The sequence below is a fragment of the Arachis stenosperma genome, chromosome 4, assembly GCF_014773155.1.
Source record: "Arachis stenosperma cultivar V10309 chromosome 4, arast.V10309.gnm1.PFL2, whole genome shotgun sequence".
Taxonomy (NCBI): Eukaryota; Viridiplantae; Streptophyta; class Magnoliopsida; order Fabales; family Fabaceae; genus Arachis; species Arachis stenosperma.
The window spans coordinates 28,219,919-28,234,282 of NC_080380.1; the positions used below are offsets into that span (position 1 = coordinate 28,219,919).

Sequence of the window (14,364 nt, forward strand, 5' to 3'; positions counted from 1 at the left end):
GCATAAGCTTATAGACCTCGGGATCAACTCCATTGGTCTTAATAGTATCACAGATCTGCAAGAATTCAGTTAAGAACTGAAAAGGATCTTCTGATGGAAGTCCATAAAACTTTCAATTCTGTTGCATCAGAAAAACTAATTGAGGCTTTAGCTCAAAATTGTTTGCTCCAATGGCAGGGATTGAGATGCTTCTTCCATGGAAGTTGGAATTTGGTGTAGTGAAGTCACCAAGCATCTTTTTTGTATTGTCGTTGGGTTCGGCCATTACTTCTTTTTCGAGATTCTCTGTAAGGTTTTCTCTGGATTGTTGTGCTTTAGCTTCTCTTAGCTTCTTCTTCAGAGTCCTTTCAGGTTCAGGGTCAGCTTGAACAAGAATGTTCTTGTCCTTGCTCCTGCTCATATGAAAAAGAAGAGAACAGAAAAGAACAGGAATCCTTTATGTCACACTATAGAGATTCCTTTATGTGAGTAGAAGAGAAGAAGAATAGAAAGAGGAGAAGAGAGAAGAAGAAAACTCCGAACACAGAGAGGGAGAGAAGGTTTGAATTATAAGAAGAGAAGAGTGTTAGTAGATAAATAAATAGAAGAAGAAGAGAGAGAGAGTTTTCAAAAATAATTAAAAGGAAAAGGAAAATATTGTTGTTTTTATTTTAAAATTTTGTTAGAATTCGAAAATTAAGAGAAGAAATAAAATTAAAATTAAAATTTGAAAAAATTAGTTAATTAAAAGAATTTTTTTGAAAAAGAGGAAGGTGATATTCGAAAATTAGAGAGAGAATTAGTTAGGTAGTTTTGAAAAATATAAGAATTTTAAAAATCAAACAAAGAGTTAAGTGGTTAATTGAAAAAAAAGATTTGAAAATCAATTTTGAAAAGATAAGAAATTAGAAAAGATTTTGAAATTAATGTTTGAAAAAGATATGATTTGAAAAAGATATGATTAAAAGGATATGATTGAAATTTATTTTGAAAAATATTTAATTTTTTTAAAATCAGAATTAATGACTTGACTCACAAGAAATCAAAAGATATGATTTTAAAATTTAAAGTTTGAATCTTTCTTAACAAGGAAGTAACAAACTTGAAATTTTTTAATTAAAACATTAATTGTTAGTATCAATTTTGAAAAATATGAGATAAAAATAGGAAAAAGATTTTAAAATTAATTTTGAAAAGATAGGAAGTTAGAAAAAGATATTTTGAAACTGATTTTGAAAAAGATTTTAAAATTGAAATCTTGACTTGACTAACAAGAAACAACTAATTTTAAAAATTTTTTACTAAGTCAACCCAAAAATTTCGAAATTTATGAGTGAAATAAGAAAAAGATATTTTTTTATTTTTTTTAAATTAATTAGGAAAGAGAAAAACACAAAAATGACTCAACACATAAAAATTTTGGATCAAAACCAATGATGCATGCAAGAACACATTGAATGTCAAGATGAACACCAAGAACACTTTGAAGATCATGATGAACATCAAGAACTTATTTTTGAAAAATTTTCAAGAAAAGAAAACATGCAAGACACCAAACTTAGAAATTTTTAATATTTAGACACTAAGAATTTAAAAATGCATATGAAAAACAACAAAAGACACAAAACAAGAAAATATGAAGATCAAACAAAGAAAATCCTCAAGAACAACTTGAAGATCATGAAGAACACATGCATGAATTTTCGAAATATTTTTTTAGAAAAATTAAAACATGCAATTGACACCAAACTTAAAAATTGACACTAGATTCAAACAAGAAACACAAAATATTGGTTTTTATGATTTTATTAATTTTTTTAGATTTTTTGAAAATTGTTTTAGAAAAACAAAAAAGAAGAAAAATTTTGAAAGATTTTTGAAAACTTTTTGAAAACAAAATAAAAGTTGAAACAAGAAGAAAATTACCTAATCTGAGCAACAAGATGAACCGTCAGTTGTCCAAACTCGAACAATCCCCAACAACGGCGCCAAAAACTTGGTGCACGAAATTGTGATCTCAATGGCGCCAACAACTTGGGATGCACAATTGTAATCTCAACTCTTTTTCACAACTTCGCACAACTAACCAGCAAGTGCACTGGGTCATCCAAGTAATAAACCTTACGTGAGTAAGGGTCGATCCCACGGAGATTGTCGGCTTGAAGCAAGCTATGGTCATCTTGTAAATCTCAGTTAGGCAGATTCAAATGGTTATAGAGTTTTGATAATTAAATGATAAATAAACATAAAATAAAGATAGAGATACTTATGTAATTCATTGGTGGGAATTTCAGATAAGCGTATGGAGATGCGTTATTCCTTCTGAATCTCTGCTTTCCTATTGTCTTCATTCAATCATTCATACTCCTTTCCATGGCAAGCTCTATGTTGGGGATCACCGTTGTCAATGGCTACCTCCCATCCTTTCAGTGAAAATGGTCCTCTACGGTTTCCCGCATGGCTAATCAGTTGTCGGTTCTCGATCGTGTCGGAATAAGATCCAATGATCCTTTTGCGTCTGTCACTATGCCCCACAGTCACGAGTTTGTAACTCGTCACAGTCATCCCTCCTAGATCCTACTCGGAATACCACAGACAATATTTAGACTTTTCGGATCTCTGGAATGCTGCCAAAAGATTCTAGCCTATACCACGAAGACTCTGATATCACGGAATGGAGGGCTCTGTTGTCAGGAGAGGCAACCATGCGTCGTGGACCATGAATCCAAGCTTGTTTTCATGTAGAACGGAGTGGTTGTCAGGCACGCGTTCATAGGTTGAGAATGGTGATGAGCGTCACATAATCATCACATTCATCATGTTCTTGGGTACGAATGAATATCTTGGAATAAGAATAAGCTTGAATTGAATAGAAGAACAATAGTACTTTGCATTAATACTCGAGGAACAACAGAGCTCCACACCTTAATCTATGGTGTGTAGAAACTCCACTGTTGAAAATACATAAGTGATAATGGTGTTCATTGGCTTCGGCCCCAGAGGGGGAACCAGAATGACCAAGACCTAGGCCTAAGGACTAAACGTCCAAAGATGTGAGTACAATAGTAAAAAGTTCTATTTATACTAAACTAGTTACTAGGGTTACAGAAATAAGTAAATGATGCAGAAATCCACTTTCGGGCCCACTTGGTGTGTGCTTGGGCTGAGCATTAAAGCTTTCATGTGTAGAGACTTTTCTTGGAGTTAAACACCAGTTTTTATGCCAGTTTGGGCGTTTAACTCCAGCTTTTATCCTGTTTCTGGCGTTTAACGCTAGAATAGGGCAGGAAGTTGGCGTTTGAACGCCAGTTTGCGTTGTCAAAACTTGAGCAAAGTATAGACTATTATATATTTCTAGAAAGCCCTAGATGTCTACTTTCCAACGCAGTTAAGAGCGCGCCATTTGGGCTTCTGTAGCTCCAAAAAATCCATTTCGAGTGCAGGGAGGTCAGAATCCAACAGCATCACAGTCCTTTTTCAGCCTCTGAATCAGATTTTTGCTCAGGTCCCTCAATTTCAGCCAGAAAATACCTGAAATCATAGAAAAACATGCAAACTCATAGTAAAGTCTAGAAATATGAATTTTGCTTAAAAACTAATAAAAATATACTAAAAAGTAGCTAGATCCTACTAAAAACTATCTAAAAACAATGCTAAAAAGCGTATAAATTATCCGCTCATCACCGGAGAGTTACAATAGTGTGCTAATTTATTGGTTAGAATTTATTTATTTGCATTTTATTTTATTTTGTTTTATCGCCATGAGCTGTATGTTTCTTTCGTTGAATGACGCGTTCACTACCTGATTCGAGCTTAGCCGCTTTTGATCCTGAAATCGAAAGAACTCTTTCACGTATTAGGCAAGCTCGACATCGGTTAGCCTCTGAGGGTGGTGAAGTGATTGTTATCGATTCACCAGTCTCATCTGAGGGCGAATCTGAACTGCCAGTTGAGGAAGAAACAAGCTCATTTACTACTGATTCAGTTGATTCACGTGCAGGTAACATGGCAGAACCTAGGAGTATTACTCTCCAGGAAGCTGGAGCCCCAGATTTTACACTGCAGCCGTATCAAGTGCATCACCCAACGGTGGCTGCAGATTTTGAACTGAAAACTGTACTAATCAACTTGCTGTCCAAGTTTCATGGCTTACCTACTCAAGAGCCTATTAAGCACCTTAGGGATTTCCAGACAGCCTGTTCTACTGTTAGGCATCATGGTGCGGATGAAACTCCTATTCTGTTAACCGCCTTCCCATTTTTTCTTGAGGGAAAGGCAAGGGAATGGTACTACACCCAACCTGAAGCAACTGTTACTAACTGGGATACGCTTAGAAGAGAATTTTTAGAGAAATACTTTCCAGCTAAAGTTACTGATAGATTGAGGAAAGAAATTTCTATCATTATTCAAGGCAAATCCGAGACTCTCTACGAATATTGGGAGCGCTTCAACAATCTCCTGGATGCATGCCCCCATCACATGATCAACAAGATGGTGTTGATCAGTTAATTCACACAAGGCATGAAGCCTCAGGATAAGACCACATTGAAAAGTGCTAGTAATAGTTCTATGAAAAAGTATAAGACCGAAGATGAAGAATGGCAATTGATCAGCGACTTAGTGATGCATGGAAAATCCGTCTAGTAACAAATCTCCCTTCGGCAAGTGTACCGAATTGTCGTCAAGTAAAAACTCACTATAGAGTGAGGTCGAATCCCACAGAGATTGATTTGATCAAGCAACTTTAATTAGAGGAATGTTTTAGTTGAGCGAACCAGAATTTAACTTGAGAATTTGCAGAACATTAAATTGCAGAAAGGTAAATAGCAGAATAAGTAAATGCTAGAAATAAAGAGCTGAATGTAAATGGCAGAAGGTAAATGGCAGAATCTTAAATGGGAATGGGGGATATGCTCATAAAAGTAAATGGCAGAAATTAAAGAGAATGGGTAAGATCAGAAATGGGGAGTTCATTGGGCTTAGGAGATGTTGCATTCTCCGGATCAAATTCATTTTCATCTCTTCCTCAATCAATGCATTCATTGATCTCCTTGGCAATCTTAAGTGATCGAATTCCAATTCCTTGGTAATCCAATCTCTCAAATCTTGATCAATAGCCAATTCCTTGGTCAATTGCTCATGAGAAGAGATGAAGTATGGTCACTGTTTATACCACATGCATTCCCAAATCAAGTATTGGTAGGATTATAGTCACATATCCATCCAAACCCAATTTGATCCAGCATGAGAAAGCATTTCTAGCATGATCTCTTCATTCCTCTTCCAAGGTTCCGAAGAGATCCAAATATGAATAGTTTCTTTTCCAAGATAACTACCCAATTGGATGAAGATTGAAAGCTTTCTAGTAAAATCAAGAGAAAAGATAGAAGAAGAAGAATGAAAACTAATATTGATCCATCAAATTGCAGCAGAGCTCCCTAACCCAATGAAAGGGGTTTAGTTGTTCATAGCTCTAAAAATTGATAACAAAGATGGAGAATACATCATGAAAGTAAAACTAGAAGTTGTAGAGAAAGTAAATACAGAGAGTAGTTCTATGCCCAAGGCTCCCTAAAGTTCCAACCCCCTTTTCTAATTCAAACCTACTCCTATGTATACTACTCTTCTGATCTTCTAGTTGGTTCTTCAAATCTTGGGTGTGGGCCTCTTGGATCTTGAGTTTGAGGCAGTTATCCTCTTTATTGGGCTTAGCTTTGCTTGCAGAGAGAAAATGTGAAGTAGGCAGGGACTTTGGCTTAGGACGTTAGTGGTGTCAACGTTAAGTGAAAGTGTGGGTTCGAGAACGTTAGTGATAATCACCTTTTTCACTAACGTTTCTCACCCAAATATGATCACGTTGACTTCAACGTTAGTGGCAGTAACGTGACCACTAACGTTGCCTCTTGGTCCTTCGCATACGTTATTGGGACTTACCTTTCCCAATAACGTGGTGAGTCACCCCTTCTCCCTACGTTAGAGTCCACGTTAACTAGGTTAACGTAGCTTCTAATGTAGTGATGTCAATCCTTCGAGAACGTTAGTGACACTTACCTTTGTCACTAAAGTTCCAATGTGCCCCTACTTCCCACGTTAGAGTCCACGTTAACTAGGTTAACATGGCTTCTAACGTAGTAATGCTAGCCATCTCCAACGTTAGTGACAAAGGTGAGTGTCACTAACGTTGGCTCATCATCTCTTTATCCACGTTAGCTTCCACGTTAACAAAGTTAACGTGGGAGTTAACGTTGCTCATGGTGGCTCTTAGGTGTTCATCCCAACGTTAGTGACAAAGGTAAGTGTCACTAACGTTGTCGATCAGTTGCTCTCTCCACGTTAGCTTCCACGTTAACTAAGTTAACGTGGGAGTTAACGTGGCTTATGGAGGCTTGGCCAACATTAGTGACAAAGGTGAATGTTACTAACATTGGCTTCTCTTTTTCTTCTTAACGTTAGAGTCCATGTTAACTAAGTTAACGTGGCAACTAACGTGGCCAATTATGAGCTTGGTCCAACGTTAGTGACAAAGGAGAGTGTCACTAACGTTGGCCTTGTTGTCTTCTTCCACGTTAGAGCTCACGTTAACTTAGTTAACGTGACTCTTAACGTGGGCTATGATGGCTTCGAGGGCGTTATTGGCGATTACCTTTCTCACTAACTTTGCAAGCTAGCTCCCATTCCACGTTAGAGGTCACATTAGTTAAACTAACGTGGCTGCTAACGTGGTTCTTCTTTGCTTCTTTTGTCCTGAAATCAAGCAACAAAGTGCATCAAAGTTCTAGTACAAGTCATGAGTCATGCATCATCCAATTTGTCATATAATTCATGCAAAATTCTCATGAAATCATGTAAAGTGCACAATGTATGCTTGAATCAAGATGTAAGTGAATATCCACCCAAAACTATCTTATTTCTTAAGAAAATGCATGAAATTACCCTAAAAACAGTAAAGATAGGTCAGTGAAATTGGCCAAAATGCCCTGGCATCACAACACCAAACTTAAAGCTTGCTTGTCCCTAAGCAAGCACTGGAACAAGAGAATGATGAATGGAATTCAAAGAGAAATGAGTCATTCTTGTGGAAGTCATGTCCCTGGTTTTATGGTGGTTTCATGCATAGCAACTTAGGTTTGTTTCTTCACTGGCTTTCAGACCTTTATCATATCCTAGAATACTCACTTGATTGCATCCCCTGAGACTTTTATTCATTGATCCTTTTGTTGTCATTTCAGTGCTTATTTGTGTTCTTAGGCTAAGTGCTCTGTAAGGGGGCAACTCTTTAGAATAAGCTTTCAGCCAACACTCCCGAACCAGTTGGTTCAAGGTACTAGGTGTTGAAACACCCCTAAGGACTTACTTCCTCAAGCCTCTCCCCCATACATACACACCACAGGCACATAGTTTGTTTATTTTCTTTCCTTGAGGTCTTGGTGTCCAGCACCTCTTTGGGCTACTAAATGTTCTGTAGCAAAGATTGCTCTTGATAGTGGACTTTCAGCTGATAATCCCGGGTTAGTTAATCCAAGTTACCAGGTGATAAAGCACCCCTGAGAGCTTAGTAATCCAAGCAGATCCTTGGTACAAGAACACCACAGACACATTCCTCAAGACTCAAACCCTTGGTGCCTAGCCTCTTTTCTTGCTATTTTTCTTTTATTCTTCAACTTTGATTGTTCTTTCACTTTTTCTTATTAGGATCTTGTTATTTAGCCTCATGGGTTGTGTTCAAGCATATGATTCAGGACAGATAGTTGTCTTCCCACCTTGTTGGTGAACCAACTTAGCTAACTTATGATTACACCACAAACTTAGGAACTTACTCCATAATATGAACTCCCCTCTGGTCCTTTATAAAACACTCATTCTCTTTTCATTTGATTCAAAAGGACAAGCATATAATTAAGCAAGGAAAATATGCAGTGGCATTTTAGACTAGCAAACATAGACCTAAGCTGTGAGAAACTTAAAGACAGAATTAAAAAGAGTTCAAACTATCATGGAAGCATGTTCTATTTCATACAAGATCTTCCTTATTTAAAGCATAGAAAAAGATGGACCAAAGAAGGAACTCCACCACCTTTTACTCATGTGGCTGCCCATGCTCTCCTCCTTGCTTGTCCTCTTTGTGTTCTCTTGCATTTCCTTGCATCCGTGCCAGTCTTGCTTGCTTCCAATCTTCAAGTGCCTTTCTCACTGATTCATGGCTCTCTTCCACCCATTTTCTTTCTTCTCGTACTAATTCATCCTTCACTTCTTCATACCTTGCGATTCCCGGATGCAAATTAGGCAGCTGTCCTACTAAGTATCCGAGCCTGGCTTGAGTGTTTATATGATGCCCAGTCTCGCTCATGTAAACTCCTTCTGTGAATGCCCTTTGTTCGTCCCATAGTTCTGCTTGTTCTATTTGTTTTCGATGCATCTCATGTATATGTGCACCTTGATGTGCTTGGATGTTGATTAGCTTCTGGATGGATCCTTGTTGTTCATTTTGCCTTTGTTCTATCATGTGAAAGGTTTCATTCCATTGTTGTCCTTGACTCAGTTGCTGCCATCATCTGCTTTTGCCACTCCCCTTGTTGAGTCATCCATCTTGAGAGTGATTCCTCTTGCTGCCCCATCATCTGTAATTGAAGCTCTTTCTGTGCTCCTTGGCTTTCAAAATATTGTCTAGATAGGCCATCAATGGCTTCCTGCAGTTGGTGCATATCCAAAGTGGCTGGTGCTTGCCCCTCTAAGACTTGTCCTTCTACTACCTGAGGGGCTGGCCTTTTCCTTTGCTTCCGTTGAGGCAGGGGGGATGCGGCAGCATGCATCCGTCGAATGGTTATTGGAATGCCCTCTTTTATCCACACGGGGTCCTCATCTTCAAACACCACCCCAGCTTTGTTGCATAGTCGGTAAATAGTGCTGGGGTAACCTAACTTTCCTCTTGAGTCGCTTTTCTCTGCCATCTTTCTAATGCCTGCGGCTATGAGTTCATGAACCTTGATCTCTCATCAGCATATCTTTCCCAGTCAGCTCCTGGTACACAAATATCTTGCACGATCTGGTCATAATTGGGGCTGTTGTCCATTCTTGAATGATAACTCTCCTCTTCAAATGGGATGGACTGTAGTTTTAATGCCCTCATGACACTCATGGGACTGAAATCCTCAATCTTTCCTCTCACAAAGCTTGTATAGGACTCATCTGCCTTATCATACCGGACCGCATTTGCATAGAACTCTCTTATAAGATTAGCATTCACCTTAACAACAGGATCAGTGAGGACCTCCCATCTTCTCTTTTCTACCTTCTTTGTGATTTCCGGGCACTCAGATTTTGTGACTTGAAATCCAAGTTCATAAATTATTTCCTTATCAACCATCCACCCGTACTGCAACGCATGGTAGAAACTTCTAAATTTCTTTTCATTATATGGGTGTTGCTCCATAGGTTCCTTTCTCTTTCTTCTTTTAGAGCTCGAAGACGCCATGAATGGGAGTTAGTGTGTGAAGGTGGTAAGAGTGTGGAGACTTTTGGTTGTTTAGGATTGAGTGCAATGAAGGAAGTGAGGGAGAGTGTTTTTAATGTGGTAAGAATGGTTTTGGTTCCGAAGAGGGGTGTGTTAAGTTGGGTGTTTGTAATGTGAAGGTGGTATGGAGGGAGAGCTACTTATATAAGGACGTGGTGGGTAAATGAAGGGTTTGGATGGATGATTTGAGTGTGAGATGGACGGATGGGGTTTAGCAATGAGAAAGGACAAGGATCATCAACTTTATGAAGAATTTTGTCCGGTCTTCAATGGTCTCATCCTTTTCAATGTTGCATGGCAATATTTTCCAATGCATCCCCCCTTGAGGCACGTGTGTAGTACCCTCATTTTGTGGTGTCCAAACCTTCCTCATTCAATTGTCCAATCAAATCCCTTCAATGCTCCTCTCCTTTTTCCTATAAGATAGAATAAAGAATAATTAATATCATTGAAAAAGCTAAACTTTTCGGCAAGAGTACTAAGAAAAAAATTAGATTGCTTATTCATGAATACCAACTAACTAACTAACTGTGTATCCTTATATGCACCTTGGTGGCACATGGGTGACACCAAACTTAGTTTGTAGCAATGTGATGAAAAGGTTTTGTTCAAGACTTCAAGAATAGCATGATCTTAATTGCATTCATGCTCTCTTTGTATGCCTTGAACACCAAACTTGTTCTTCACTATATACTGCATAATAAGGATTTCACCAAGTGTTTGTCAAGTTTAGGTTGAAATTCATGAATATTGATTTATTCACTATTTTCTAAAAGCATATAAAACATGGGTTGCCTCCCATGAAGCGCTTCTTTAGCGTCACTAGCTTGACGTTTCTCATTCATCAGGGAGGTTGGTAATGTTTCAAGTCTTCTCCTCTGGCAGTAAACCTATATCCAGTGGTTGTATCAATGATCTCTACATGTTCCAAGGAGAGAACTCTGTTGATAGTGAAGACCTTAGGTAACTGAGATGGTATAGTGGGGAGATCTGGGGGGATATCTGGGAAGTAAGCTGAGATCACTTTATCTCCTGGAGAGAAGTCCTCGATAGGTATCTTCTTGTTCCTCCACCTCCTTGGTACCTTCTTCTTTGTTCCTTGTGATGTTGTCTTTTTCTTTGTGACCTCCTCCTCTAAGGGAATGTTGTTGCTGGTCTCATATGATTCTGGTGGTTTAGGTTCCTCCTGATTTTCTTTGAGCTGTGGCATTTGCTGTTTGCCTTGTTCCTCAATCAATGGGATTCCCAGAGGTGCTGGTTGTGCTTCAGTGCTTGTTTCATCCTTTAGTATCTCACATTGATCTTTCTTTGGTTCATTGTTCTCTTGATCTATTTTTTGTGAGTGCTTGAAAATATTCAAGGTGAGCTGTTCATCATGGATCCTCAGAATGAGCTCCCCTTGCTCCACATCTATGAGTGCTCTGGCCGTAGCTAGGACTCCCAATATGATTGGGTGAGTGTGACTCTCTTCCATGTCCAATATGACAAAGTCTGTCGGGAGGAAGTATTTCCCAACCTTCACCAACACGTTTTCCACCACTCCTATTGCTTGTTTTTTAGTTTTGTCAGCCAGCCTGATGACTACATCTGTGGGCATTATCTCATTGATCTGCAGCCTCTTCATAAGGGATAAGGGCATTAAGTTGATGCTTGCTCCCAAATCGCAGAGTCCTTTATCAAACATGTTTTCTCCTATAGCACAGGGAATGTAGAAACTCCTTGGGTCCTTTCTTTTTGTAGGCAATTCTGGTTGAATGAGAGCACTGCACCCCTTATTCATCACTATAGTTTGGCCTCCCTTGAGTGAGCTTTTCCTGGGAAGCAGCTCCTTCATATACTTGATGTATGCTGGCATTTGTTGGAGGGTCTTGATGAATGGTATGTTTACATGGAGGGATGCAAACAAATCAAGAAACCTTGAGTATATTCTCTTCTCCACAGCACCATTGAGTAATTGGGGAAAGGGTGCATAGAGTCTCAGCAACTCCTATTGTGAGATTTTGGGTTCTTGGTGATCTTCTTCCTGCTTCTCTACTGAGGTATCTTCAGGTTGTTCTGACAGCTTGTTTGGCTTGTCTTTGGTCTCCTGATCACTTATAGTGACCATCTTGCAATCTTCCCATCTTACTTTCTTTGTTTCTCCTCTTGGATTTTTCTCCGTATCACTTGGGAATCCCTTTGTAGGTTTGGGAATCTGCTCAGAGAGATAACCCACTTGAGATTCCAACCTCTTGATGGTGTCTCCCTGGTTCTTAAAGTTGGCTCGCACTTCCTCCTTGAACACCCTGTTGTCTTGAATCTCCTTGCATATACCCTCAAGTAAGTTCTCAATCCTTGAAAGTCTGTCATCAGAAGGTGATGGTGAGTTGAGATTGGAGGAATGAGAATGGTTAGGTTGGCTTTGGTATAGGTGTTGAGAGGGGTTGTTATGTGAGTGTTGATATGGTCTAGGTGTGGCATGTTGTTGAGCTATGTTGCTGGGATTTGGACGTCTTTGATCTTGGCCTTGGTCTTGTTGATTTCCCCATCCAAAGTTGGGGTGATTTCTCCATCCAGAGTTGTAAGTTTTGGAGTATGGATCATGGACTTGTCTAGGTGAGTTTCCCACATAGTTGGCTTGCTCCCAGTCACCTTCTTCTCCTATGTTTACTCCTTCTTGAGTTGGTGATGAGGTGATGGCTGTTGCAACTTGGTTCTCTTCCACCTTCTTGGTAAGATCTGCTAGCTGCTTGGTGATGATCTTGTTTTGGGCTAATAGTGCATCCATGTGGTTCAGCTCCATTACTCCTCTAGTGTTACTTCTTTCAGAGGCATAGAAGTAGTCATTCTCAGCAACTGTTTCGATGACATCTATGGCTTCTTCAATGGTTTTCTTCTTGTTTAAAGAGCCTCCTGATGAATGATCCACAACCTTCTTTGACTCATAGGAAAGACCTTCATAGAAGATGTGAAGTTGGACCCACTCATTAAACATCTCTGGTGGGCATCTCCTTGTTAGATCTTTAAACCTTTCCCAAGCTTCATAAAGTGTCTCTCTATCTTGCTGTCTGAACGTCTGCACTTCAGTTCTCAGCCTATTGATCCTTTGAGGGGGTAAAACCTTGCCAAAAACTTGTTCACTACCTCCTCCTAATTTGTCAGGCTTTCTTTTGGGAAGGATTCAAGCCATTTGGATGCCTTGTTCCTGAGTGAAAAAGGGAACAAGAGCAGCCTATAGACATCAGGGTGGACTCCATTGGACTTCACTGTGTCACAAATCCTCAAGAAGGTGGTCAAGTGTTGATTCCGATCTTCTTGAGCACCTCCTCCAAATGAGCAATTATTCTGCACAAGAGTGATGAGCTGAGGTTTTAGCTCAAAATTGTTGGCATGTATGGTGGGCTTCTGAATGCTGCTCCCACAGTTTCCAGGATTAGGATTGATATAGGATCCTAAGACCCTCCTTTCTTGCCCAGCACGGTTGGCATGGCCTTGATTATGAACCTCCTCTTCATGGTTGTTCTCCAAATTCTCTTTCATGTTGGGTTCAAAGTACTCTTCCTCTTCTTCAGCACCTACTACTCTTTTTCCTTTTGCTTCCCTCCTTAATCTAAGGAAGGTCCTCTCAGATTCAGAATCAAAGGAAGTTGAAGCCCCGCTTCTTCTCCCTGTCATACAATCAACAAGGCATGAGCAAGAAAATAAATGCAGCAACTATTCTAAAAAAAATGCTGTTAGTGTGAGTGATGCAATATATCGAACAGTTAGTGGGTGAGTGAAAAATATCGTAAACAACTGGAATAAAAGGGTAAAGGAATGGGAGGAAAACAACTAAAACTGAAAGTAAATTGCTCAAATAGAAATTTAAATTAGCAAAATAAAAAAAATGTTCAATCTAGTTATCCTCCAACTTAATCATTGTTGATACAAAATCAATCCCCGGCAACGGCGCCATAAACTTGATGCATGGAAAATCCGTCTAGTAACAAATCTCCCTTTGGCAAGTGTACCGAATTGTCGTCAAGTAAAAACTCACTATAGAGTGAGGTCAAATCCCACAGAGATTGATTTGATCAAGCAACTTTAATTAGAGGAATGTTTTAGTTGAGCAAACCAGAATTTGACTTGAGAATTTGCAGAACATTAAATTGCAGAAAGGTAAATAGCAGAATAAGTAAATGCTAGAAATAAAGAGCTGGATGTAAATGGCAGAAGGTAAATGGCAGAATCTTAAATGGGAATGGGGGATATGCTCATAAAAGTAAATGGTAGAAATTAAAGAGAATGGGTAAGATCATAAATGGGGAGTTCATTGGGCTTAGGAGATGTTGCCTTCTCCGGATCAAATTCATTTTCATCTCTTCCTCAATCAATGCATTCATTGATCTCCTTGGCAATCTTAAGTGATCGAATTCCAATTCTTTGGTAATCCAATCTCTCAAATCTTGATCAATAGCCAATTCCTTGGTCAATTGCTCATGAGAAGAGATGAAGTATGGTCACTGATTATACCACATGCATTCCCAAATCAAGTATTGGTAGGATTATAGTCACATATCCATCCAAACCCAATTTGATCCAGCATGAGAAAGCATTTCTAGCATGATCTCTTCATTCCCCTTCCAAGGTTCCGAAGAGATCCAAATATGAATAGTTTCTTTTCCAAGATAACTACCCAATTGGATGAAGATTGAAAGCTTTCTAGTAAAACCAAGAGAAAAGATAGAAGAAGAAGAATAAAAACTAATATTGATCTATCAAATTGCAGCAGAGCTCCCTAACCCAATAAAAGGGGTTTAGTTGTTCATAGCTCTGAAAATTGAAAACAAAGATGGAGAATACATCATGAAAGTAAAACTAGAAGTTGCAGAGAAAGTAAATACAGAGAGTAGTTC

General features: G+C 38.9%; 1 protein-coding gene across 1 annotated transcript; it reads right to left on the reverse strand.

Moving 5' to 3' along the window:
• Positions 1-10,334: 10,334 nt before the first annotated feature.
• Positions 10,335-11,345, reverse strand: LOC130974819 (uncharacterized). Its single transcript, XM_057899666.1, has one exon. The coding sequence runs from the start codon at positions 11,343-11,345 to the stop codon at positions 10,335-10,337; it is 1,011 nt and encodes a 336-aa protein (XP_057755649.1).
• Between the last annotated feature and the right edge of the window lie 3,019 nt (positions 11,346-14,364).